Source organism: Eubalaena glacialis, chromosome 12, assembly GCF_028564815.1.
Source record: "Eubalaena glacialis isolate mEubGla1 chromosome 12, mEubGla1.1.hap2.+ XY, whole genome shotgun sequence".
In the NCBI taxonomy this organism is placed as follows: Eukaryota; Metazoa; Chordata; class Mammalia; order Artiodactyla; family Balaenidae; genus Eubalaena; species Eubalaena glacialis.
Genome location: NC_083727.1, coordinates 62923562 through 62935602, shown reverse-complemented (window position 1 = coordinate 62935602; position 12041 = coordinate 62923562). Strand labels below are relative to the sequence as shown.

Here is a 12041-nt window from a genome sequence, read left to right as displayed (position 1 = left end):
GGTGGAGAGTTTAGACAGAATGTGCATGAATAAAGAAGGGAAAAGAAAATATTTGGTTAGTTTTGTGCAACATTTCCTCTATTCTGATAAAAATAAAATACATATGCATATATAAACCACAAAATGTAAATTTTGTAATTTTGATGATTCTACATACAAGTTAAATATTCTTATTTTTGCACTTAAAACTGGCACTGCAAAATATAAAGATGAATGGTAAAATTCATGATAATAAATTAAACTTTTTAAATTTTTCTTTACTTGGGACAAGATTAACTACAAAGTAAAAAATGCCACGACATTGTGAGAGACCATGAAAGGAAAAATGTTTATATTTTAGTACTTTTAATGTCACTTTTTTTCCTGCTTTTTAAATAAGAGGCGCTGCATTTTTATTTTGTATTTCATCTTGCAAATTATGTGGCTGGCTCTGAAATAGCAGGCACATGATCAGCTGAGAATGATGATGAGAGAGGAGATTTTGGAAGTTTGAGAAAAGAAAAGCTATGAAACAGTGCCATTGTAGAGTGGAGGTGTGAATAGTAATAGCAAAATGAAGTATGCTTACTGAGCAGCATTAAGAAACCACTTGAGGTTAATGATCATAATTATGAAGAGTGTCCAGTCAGCATGACGGTATTTTTTCTCCAGACATATTCCTCTGCATGGAGGGCAAGGAGGTTGAGTGTATATGAAAGGAAGCAGAACCACCGTAATAATTGACTAGGAAATTTAATCTAAATAAGGAGGGAAGTGAGAATTTAAGGAGCTAACAGACACTGAGAAGTCATAAAATCAGATATTTTCTTATTTTTGGAGGATTTTTAGAGTTGGAGCACTAGAGGGGATGAGCCAGAAAGAGAGGAAGTGGGAGGTGTGATGTTGAGATTTTGGACAGGAGGTAGTCATTGGTCATGAGCACCAGGATATAATGAGAACGTGTGGTTATGGTAGAGTGGAAGAGGTCAACTTACTGAGAGATCTGAATGTTGGAAGGATCTTCACGGATAGCGAAATCTCAAAGAGTTCTGATAGCAGTGTTGGAGAGAACTACAGTGAACCCAGCCCCGACATCAAAGAAGGAGGACTAGTGACCCTAGGGAATGATAGCTGAATCCAATAGAGAGAGGTGGTGATAGATTAATGCCAAAAGACTCAGAGATTTAGGGAATCTAAATCTCCCTTCAGCAGGGGAGGAGTGGGAGTTGAGGTCAGAGAAGGTAATTTTCAGTATGTAAAAAATCAAAGTTCCAAGGGATGAGCATTAATGTAGGAGACTAGGGTTTCTATAGTAATGACACCAAAAGGAATAAAGAGCACAATGTAATCATTCCTGATGGTCTCAATAAGGAATACTGGTGACAAAGTTGTGAGTGTTGGGGGTTGCAGAGTTCTGGGGTGCCCCTTGAACCTTGCTCATGGAGAATTCAAGTCCCACAGAGATGTCTAATTATTAGTGACTGGACAATCCTGACCTCTCTAATGACAATCAATGGAGCATGTATGAATTTATGAAGATCTGCTCATTGAGGGAAATGACAAGTAGTTTTGAAAACAAGCATAAATTAAGTGTGTGGGAGTAAAAGAAGGTGAAATTTTAAAGGTGGACCATTTCAAAGGAATTAGAGTTTCAGCCTACATATAAAGAGGAGTCTTTGATGGATCTAGCCTGGGGTAGTAGAAAGAGGTTGTATTAAGAAAGGATTGATATTCAGTTCTGCAATTAACTGGCTTTGGCAAGACACTTGTATATTTCCTACAACTTAAAAAAGGAAAAGTAATGCACATAAATAATATTTATTTTACATTAATTTAGCTTGGAAGAGACATTATCAGATCTATTCTATAATAGTAACTCTTGAAGAAGGTGACTACTGTAGATCAGGCCAGAAGGGAAGAGAGCCAGGTCTCAAAGCAAAAGGAGAAAGGCTGATGAGGCAAAAGATGTGTAAGTGGTAAAGTCCCATTAAATTAACCTAATTGTGGCCAATTGGATCTGTAGTTTAGAAAACAGTAGGAGACAAAGGTAAATTCAAAGACTCCTGGGGCTACGGTTTAGTAGAATCAAAGAGGAGATAGATGCAAAGATAAAGATTATGATGTATATTTTGGACATTTTAGATTGGAAGAACTATATACCCAGGTAATGGGATCCACTGGGGAAATAGATATATTCAAAAGGGCACTGGTTCACAATGAAGATAGAAATTTGAAAGTCATAGAATTTCAGGCACTTGGAGAGATGAAAATGTTCAGAGTGTAATAAGAAGGTGGGTTTACATTAAGTGAAATTAATGTAAAAGTTCTGTAGAAGTGAATGCTGATGAGCAAGGAGGCTAAGGTGTTAGACCAATCAACAGCCTTATGCAGGGAGGGTGAGGGTGGCTGGGAGGAAACCTGGCAATCAGCTGCAAAGCCAAAAAGGATTAGGTTACAGAGGCCAAAATTTTGCTTGTTATTGTCTTCATCACTTCTTATACATGGGCCTTATGCCACAAGAGAGAGAGGGGAGGGGGAGAGAGAGAGAGCCCCTAAGAATGTTTAGAGATCTCATTAATTTTCAGACATTTCAGAAGAGACTGAGCTGTCAAGTCTAAGATATGTTCAAGATCTTAGCCCAACGCCTTCCTATCTCTCCAACAAATGCTTGAATATGTTTTAGCATGTGCTGCTCTGCCTTTCATGAGACAGTTATCACTTTGTAAGCTCAAAGGCAAGTCTGTCTCCACACCTGTAGCAGCCCAAATGACTTCAAAGTCTTGTTGCAAAGGGGAGAAAGAGACTGATGACCCAAAAAACTGCAAAAAGAGAAGAGCCTTGGATTTCTTGAGCAGATTGCCTGTACCTCCACCTGTTAGTCCCATTTGTACGTTTGTTTCTCCAGCTGCACAGAAGGCATTTCAGCCACCACGGAGTTGTGGCACCAAATATGAAACACCTATGAAGAAAAAAGAATTGAATTCTCCTCAGATGACTCCACTTAAAAAATTTAATGACATCTCTCTTTTGGAAGGTGATTCAATAGCTGATGAAGAACTTGCCCTGATAAATACCCAAGCCCTTTTGTCTGGTTCAGCAGGAGAAAATCAACTTACATCTATCAGTGAGTCCACTAGTCCAAAAGATCATCTCGGACTGAAAAGGCCTTACACTGCATCTGTGATCAAAGAACAAGGGAATTTCCCAGCCAGGACTGAAGAACAGAAGACTAATATGCAGGACACAAGTACAATAAAAAATATATCCAAGAGACTGCAAAGGCGACAAAAACCAAAATGATGACAAATTAGGTATTGACTCAACCTCTCCAGTTTGTAAAACATATACAATTTCAAACGCTACATCAGAATTTGCATAAAGAGAAAAGAAAGGAAAAAGTTCAAAATTTATCTACGTGCTTGTATATCACAGCAATGCTCTTTGCCTGCTTCTATATTGGTATACTCCTTTTTCAATTATATATCTTAAAACTGTGACTGTATATTTATTAACTAATCAAGAAAAAAAATCTCCTTTAAATCTTTATGACTAGATTTGGTCACTATAAGTACTATTTTACAAACGAAGTAAACATACCTGTTTCTTTTAGATTGTGTCCTTATAATTAAAAGAAACTAGGTTTCTAACTGCAGTTATTTTGACTCATATAATTCCTCTTAGTTTAGTTCCTATTTTAGGTTTGTTTTTAAGAGGTAACCCACTATGAACCAGTTTTCCTTAATGCACATGTTGGTTCTAATATAGTTTTATCCTGATCAAAAAAGTCAGGATGAGTAAGATATTACAGTGGTGTTTTCTTTTGACCAATTCTTCATCCTTAAGTCAGCGTGACTACAAGAAAAATAGAAACCTCAATGTACTTCCCTTTTATGATTCCAATGTGATCTGTAAAATTAAATTATTTATTAAAAGTTCAAATACTTTAAATCAGAAGCAGATTTTAAATCAGAAGCAGATTTCATAGTGTTAATTTGTTTTTGTTTTTGTTTTTTAACAAAATGATCGTCTGAACTGCAGACGATGTAGAGAAAAAATCTCAGTTTTTGATATTGGAATTAAATCCTGGCTCTGCTATGCAACCTTGGATAAGGTTTGTTATTCCATTTATAAGATGGGATAAATAGTTTATAGGTTTGCTAGGATGCTGTGTCATTATATATGTAAAAGAGCTACACAGCTGTGTGGATGCACCCACACACAGACACATATATATTCATGACCCACCCCCAAACTACACATGCTATCGTACAGACAACCTTGAGAATGTTCTTACACTAAATAATACTTGTCAAGCTACTGGTCTCAATTTTACCCCTTGGAGGGATGAGGACAAATCTTGTCCTTCTTGTCTAAGTGGGAGGAAGATAAAGAAAACTGCAGGAAGAAGGAACCAAAGATGGTCTTGATATCAAAGGTGTTGAAGCAAGGAGGATTTGGGGCATTTAATATGTGTGAAAGTATGGTAACTGGATCTTAGACTAAGTCAAGTGCATTTGAAAGCTTTCCCAACTGTGAAAGTTTCTCTAAGTAGTTCTCTCAACAGGTTTGCCTCAGGAAATTAACACACCCCAGGACCAACTGAAGTTCCCATCAATTAAGCTAATTGACACAGCAGGCTTAACTTATTTTCCAATGGTGAATATAAAGTATTTGTTCAACAAACAAAGGCCTCTCAAATCTTTTGAAAGCCTACCCTAGTCAACTGGTTGAAGGCTCAAAATTAAAAAATATATATATGGATAAGCTTTAATAACACCAAACTTACCCTCCAATTAGGCAGGCATTGTGATGAGGTGGAGGGATTTATTATAGTCAACTAAACTTATGATTTTATGTTTAAAATTTTTAAACATCAAGATTTCCATACCTTCTTTAAGGAAATCAATGTTCTATTGAAGTTCTTTACAGTCTTTTAAAAATGTGCTTTAATATTTTTATTACAACCAAAAAGTAATATGAAATAATCATTTTATTTTAAGCTTTATGTTCAATTTGGAAAGTAATTATTAAGTTTTCAAATGGTATTCTCTTAATTCCATTACATGTTTTTTCCCTCCTAAACCTAAGGTTCTGCTGACATTGAATTTTAAAAAATAAATAAAATAAAATAGGACAGAGAATATGAAAGTTCTTTGTAAAATTTAAATTATTTTTGAGGTAGATATTATTACTATAATCTTAGAAACCAATGTGATGACCTTTCCTTTGATCTCCTGTTGAAGTTTATGTACTCATTTAACTTACAATACAGACTTTTTTCTCATTTCTCCATTTTGCTAGTATATTGTCTGCTTGACCTTGGAAAACTCATTTAACCTCTCTGTGTCTCAGTTTTCTTATTAGTAAAATGGGCCAATTTGAGAGGGTCATTGTGAGAATTAATAATGAGAATATGCAGTAAAAGTTTTAGTGTGCTTGCTAGTATAAATGAGCACTCAATAAGTATGAGCTATTGTAAGCAGAAAAATGGAAAAGGAAAAGGAAAGGAGAGGCATTCTAGGTGGAAGGGATGTTATATGTCAAAGACACAGAAGCAGAGCTTAGCTGTGCCTGGTGAGTGGCAGCGAGGTGTCAGGCTAGAATCCTGATGTTGCAGGGAATGATGACAGGTGATGGTTCATGGGGATTTTGTAAAGCCAAACTGAAAGTCTGGGTTTTAAGTTTTGTTTAGTGCATAGTAGAGAGATTTTGTTTGTTTTTCTTGTTTTGATTTTAATAACAGTAAATGAAATGATCAAGCAAATATTTCAGGAAGATTAACTGGAGCAATAGAATAGATATCATCAAAAACAAGAGAACAGACCCAAAATGGAGTCACTGATGCTAAGCCCCATGTCATCAAACCAAGACCTAACTTAATTACAATTTCAGCTCTCCCAGAAAAGGAATCTTAGGCCAGTCAATCAGGAATTGCCTGATCAGGACTAGTTAGGTCATCTACCTGATAAACCTCTACCATCCTCTAAAGGAAGTAATCTTGCAATAATCAATTTGCCTTTGCCTGGCATAACTTTTTTATTCCTGCTCCATTCTGCCTTTCAGTCTTTCATTTTGTTCAGCTCCTAGGAGCTCCTTTCTATATGTTAGATGGGATGCTGCCCAATTTATGAATTGTTGTATAAGGTCAATAAGATCTTTAAAATTTACTCAGTTGAATTTTGTTTTTTAACAATGTGAAATTTGAAGAGTAGAGATCAGTCTGGAAATTATTGTAAGAGTCTGGAAATAGGTTAATAGTATTTACTGGGTCACAAGGCAATACAAGAAGACTTAGAGATAAGTTAGTATGTTCTTTATCCAACTCTGAATTTAATGTACAAAGAAATCAAAGTATAAAATCAACAAATGATTTACTTAGGTCACACAGCTAATTCTATTAGATCTAGGCCTAGAACACAATTTTCATGTTCCCAGGTCCATGCTGTTTCTATAACACCAAGCCATCTCAATTCAGCAGGCACATATTGCAGATATACTATGTGCAAGGCATTCAAATGGGTGCCTCAAGTAATCAGAAGGGAAGACCTGAGTTGTAAAAAATATGATGGCTTATTCCATTATGCTTTTTATTTTCGAGTATTTGAAGGTGTCACAAGAAATTATTTCACAAATTTGGAAAGACTTAAATACTGCTAGTGACTCCATTTCTAGCAACTTGAAAATGTCCATTTGGATTACCTGTCAACCAAAAAATTTTTCAAAAAAGTATACTCGATTCTGAATTACATAGGATTATTAGCTAGTGCAAAGGGCCTCTTACTGGCTTGTAGGGGGAAAAAAATGAGGGCTCTCCACCTGGCCTTCTCTGACACCACACCAGCAGGGTGATAGTGGAGCAAGCGGTATCTTATACTCTGGTGAGAACGGACAGGAAGGTTCCAGACTCAGCCTTTTCAGTAAGGATAGGAGTGGCGCCATGGTGTTTTCTCTGATGTTTTGCTGGGCTAGAGCGGTTATTGGCTAAAATTTATCTGTCTTGCTAGGCTTCCCTTTTCCTGGACCTTTGGCTAGAAAGAATGAGCTTTTCTTGGGGTTATTTTTGTCTGTGTGTTGGTGTTTCGGGATTGCTGGTTCTCCAGAACCAAATCTGGCATATATCAAGCACAGAGAAAATCCAGAGAACTCATCACTATGTCATTATTCAATTACAAGATCCCTAGACTGTCTGCTGTCTTCTCTCCATCTTTTCTAGAGTCTGCCTAAATTTGCATTATATATTATGTCAAAGGATTTTAACTGTACTTAGTGGGAGGAATAGGAAAGAATATATCTATTCTAAATTTCCAAAAGTGGAAATCCCTTTATGAGCTTTCTAAACTGATTTTTATATTGTGATGTAGGATAATTTCCCCTCAAAATATTTTTTTACTTGTCTTACTTTTATTGCAAAAGATCTGATTTTATAGTTGTTCTCATAAAAGTACCACATTTTACTGTATATTTCAACCATATCATTTCAGATGCTAGAAAACCATTATTAGGTGATTAGAATATTTCATAATCTATGTCTATTACAGAGTCCAATTGAGATTAATTAAATAGTAAATTCAGATTTTTCTGATTCCAGGACTGCCTTATTATAAAAGATAATAAATTTATCTTCAGAAGACATCAAATTGATAGTTTTAAGGAGAATATAAACTAAAAGCTGTAAATAATGGAACTAGAAAATTTGTTTTGTCTTTATTTTCAAGTGTTTAAAAAAAAGAACAGTCATTTGGGTTATTGAGGAGTAGATTATATTCAAGGACCTACTAAAAATATGTTTATATTGTATATATAGCAATTTAACCTGGCTAATTTTTCATGAATCCCCCCTGATAATTAGTTTTATGCCATCTTGCTGGAGGTATACTATTTTTTTCAGCACTCCTGGGAGTATCTGGAATATGCTTCAAGCACTCTTATGATAATACAGCATTAAGAAATTTATCAACATACAGATTACATATTCTTATTAAAAATTAAATGTGTGGAGTGCATATAAGCATTGAGGATTCCTGGGTAACATTAGTCTGCAAAGTCAGCTCACATCATCTTCAATCACTGACATTTATTCCTTTAGGAAAAGGAGAGACTTGGTGGGCACTTGATTTTTGTCAACTCTCAGCTCTACCCAAAGTATATATGTGTGCAGAGTCTCAGAGACAGGTGGCAAACCATCTTAGCTCTACCTCTGGTTCAACAATGGTTTCCCCTCTTTGATAGATCTTATCCTAATTTTCATTACTTGAGCTGTGATTGAAGCAGCCCACTGCAACCGTCACCTTTCTAGAAGCTGGCGGTCACTCTCCAGTGGAGTCACACACACATGCTACCAAACTTTTCCAGGCCTTTGGCAGGGAAGGGCATGTATTTAACCCTATTGGATACTGCCATTGCCTTTCTTCTGGGATGACCAAAAAAACTACTTCTTATCCCATTATATCTTTCCCAAATCTTTAGTTCTTCAAAGACCTCTTTCTCCACTCTGTGCACAATATTTTTGCACCCATTTTTATCATTGTATTCAATGGTCAAAATATCAATAATATTTTGTATTATGTATTTTATACATGAATGAACAAAAAAATCTATAAAGCATGTAATGGTTGGCAGATAAAAAAGTGCTTAGTAAAGTTTAGATATAATTATAATTGTTCTAACTAATATTTTATGATAATACTCACTAGAGTTGTTTTATATTAATTAAAGAAATAACTATAGCTTATTAACTATAAAGTAAAAGCATCATAATAAAATAGAGATTAAATACAGTGGAAGGAAAAATGCATTTAAACACCAAGACTACATATTAAATTACATTTACAGGCAACAAGATTTTAAGTGGAATGTTTCTTATTTCTAAAATCTTTTTTATAATTATCTTCTTGCTCTCATTAATAAATATTTATGCATAATTATCAAACTATGTAAGTACAAGTACTAGATCGGTTGGACTTTTATACGTCTTACTGCTCTCCATCTCCTCCACTGCTTATTGAAAGGAGATCAAACCGTGGTTCCTTGAGCTTTCCAGGGCTGTGAAGATGTACAGACTTCACCTAACACAAATGGACTTTTCCCCAAAACCAGTGACCCACTAGCATGGGAGCTGAACTGTGTGTGTTCTTTTTGCCTAAGAAGATGTGGAAATAGTGTGACACCAGCCCTCTGCTGAGGGATAAGAAGTCACTAAAAGTGAGTTAAAGAATCTTAGTAAAAGGAACTGCTTACCTGGAACAAAATTGAAGTTTTGGGCTCCAGATATACTATAAAAATACCATTTTTCTTCTTTGTGATTAATGAAAGACAATATCAAAATAGAAGAACTTCACACAATAAGAAGTATCACTCATAAACACTCTAAGTCACAGTCACCTGCAAAAGAACACTGAATTGTTAAACACTGTAACACACTTGAATTACCAGGAAGTACTTTGCCCTGTGAGAACATGTAATATAATAGACAAGATGCCATAAACTTTGCCTTAAACAACGATGGACTTCTATGTTTGTCTTGCCTGTGGTCAAGACATTGAAAATGCACTTGTTTACTTTTTTTATTCAGCATGTTCATAAACATTCTGTGTCCAGTCATTTCTTGAAGTTTTAATTGAAACAAAATTATGACATAACAGTATCTAAAGAACAACCCCAAACTAGGTTGAAAGTGTGAAAAAAGAGTGTTATAATGTTAGAATTATTCTAAGTCCATAATTATACTAAGTTTTTCATTGAATTCATTTCTTCTATCATCTCTTCCTTTGCCTTCTTCTCACAATATTTCATACATAACTTCATAGTTTTGAGAGACACAACACAATCGAATCTGATTTCTTCTTTAGTTAACCAATAAGAAAGTGAACTGTGTCCTGTACTATGTTAAATATTGAAGGTACAACTTATAAAAGAAGTTAAGGTGCTAGAATCCTGTGAATCTGTTTCTGTTTTGTAAATAAGTTCATTTGTATAATTTTTTAGATTCCACATATAAGTGATATCATATGATATTTGTCTTTCTCTGTGTGACTTACTTCACTTAGTATGATAATCTCTAGGTCCATCCGTGTTGCTGTAAATGGCATTATTTCATTCTTTTTTATGACTGAGTAATAAAACAAACTTATGGTTACCAAAGGGGAAAGGTGGGCAGGGAGGGATAAATTCGGAATTTGGGATTAACATATACACACTACTATACATAAAACAGATAATCAACAAGGACTTACTGTATAGCACAGGAAAGTCTACTCAGTATTCTGTAATAACCTATATGGGAAAAGAATCTGAAAAAGAATAGATATATGTATTCATATAACTGAATCACTTTTCTGTACACCCGAGACTAACACAACATTGTAAATCAACTATGCTCCAATATAAAATAAAAATTAAAAGAAAAAGAAAAAAGAAAACAGCCTTACAACAAAAAATAAATAAATAAATAAAAATAATGGCTGTGTCCTGAAGAAAAAAAAAAAGATGCTACAATCCTGATTTCTAGTAGCTTCCAAACTTACTAGGGTAAGCAAAACATACAGAAGTGTAAATACATACTAGACTTTGGGGTGCCCCGTGAATCATGTATTTAATTGGAGTAAATCTTTGAGTGATGTATAAAACTATGGCACAGCTCCTGGGATGCTCCTTTGTGGTGCTACACACTTGGCATCTTCATAATCCCCAAATTCACTCCATCCCTTTTCCGGTTTGTCATCTGTGCTATCTCCCCTACCCCAGGCCCCCATCACCTTCTGCTGAAGACTAAGAAGCACAAGGAAGAACAGGAGGGGATCCTCAAGGTCAGGACATTTGTTTGGAGAGTGGCCTATTGAAAGCATGTCCTGCACCCGTAGTGTGCCAGGCACTGTGTTAAGCCCGTTACTTACATATCTCATTTAACCCCTACCACCATCATATGAGATGGGGTGCTATTATGCCTTTTAATAGATGAGGAAACTGACTGTCACTGAGAAAATTTTCATAATTTGCTTCAGGTCATATGGCGTATATCTGAGATGGCCTGATATCAAGTCCATGTTTAGTGGCTTCACAGACAGAACCCTTCTCAGAAAGTGGGGAGAAAATGGAAACTAAGGGGCTGATAGAATATACGAGTATACTACAGGAGTGGGTATTAAGAAGATAAAGAGAAATGTCTAGGGGTCTGCTTTGCAAATGTCTCAATATGCAAAAACCTGGGGTGTTTTAGGTTCCAATCTCTGACAGAAGTCATTTTATAAATAGAGGTTGTTTCCTCCAGGAAGTGGTAAGCATATCATCATAAGTGATTGAAATTTAAGTTTACAAATTGTGGGTTGCTGACCACTGGTATCTATTAATACAAAACAGAAAACGAAACCAAGAAACCTATCTTTCTTCTCGATAATTTTGTTTGCCTTTCCTTTCTACTTTCTTTTACCCAAAATGCTAGTTCTTTGCTATGGATTGTGGCTAGCAAATCAATATAGGTCTAACCTTAGGGTTCTGGGAACATTACTTCTAATTGAAAAATAATATTGCAGACTGAAATTGGTGCCTTGAGTTTAAACTGCTATAATGGCTTGGCAATGCTTGTGATTTCTAAATCGCATTGATGTAGTATTGGTATTTGGATATTTTAGTGGCTTTATTGAGCATATGGATCTTTGCAAATGCTGGCTGCATAAACAATTTGGAGGTGGAGCACAGCTTTGGAAGTGCGGAAGGAGCTACACCTGTTTCAGTAACAGATGATCCAAGCTGCTGTTGCAGATAAAACCCATCTGGCTGGTACAAGGTAGAATAAAAAATCAGGGAGGAAGGGCACTTTTCTGAGTTCAAATTTTCTGAGGGAAATGTTAAGGGATAAGTTTCAAATTGAGGTCTTCAACTTTTCTGTGGGAACAGGAAACTATCTGCAGAAGGTTGTCTATTGTCACCTGTTGGAGAGCATTAGCACACGGCTGCTATATTTGGCATGATGGCATTTTCAAGTTATGATGCTACCTGAAACATACTGGAAAATCTTGTTTTGCAGCCTAATTGGATAACAGAAAATTTCAAAGTGAAATTCAGAA

General features: G+C 35.5%; 1 protein-coding gene across 1 annotated transcript; it reads left to right on the top strand.

Annotated features, from left to right (window-relative positions):
* The first annotated feature begins 2643 nt into the window (after positions 1–2643).
* Positions 2644–3279, top strand: LOC133102244 (breast cancer type 2 susceptibility protein-like). The gene has a single exon (XM_061207217.1). The coding sequence runs from the start codon at positions 2644–2646 to the stop codon at positions 3277–3279; it is 636 nt and encodes a 211-aa protein (XP_061063200.1).
* Positions 3280–12041: the final 8762 nt, after the last annotated feature.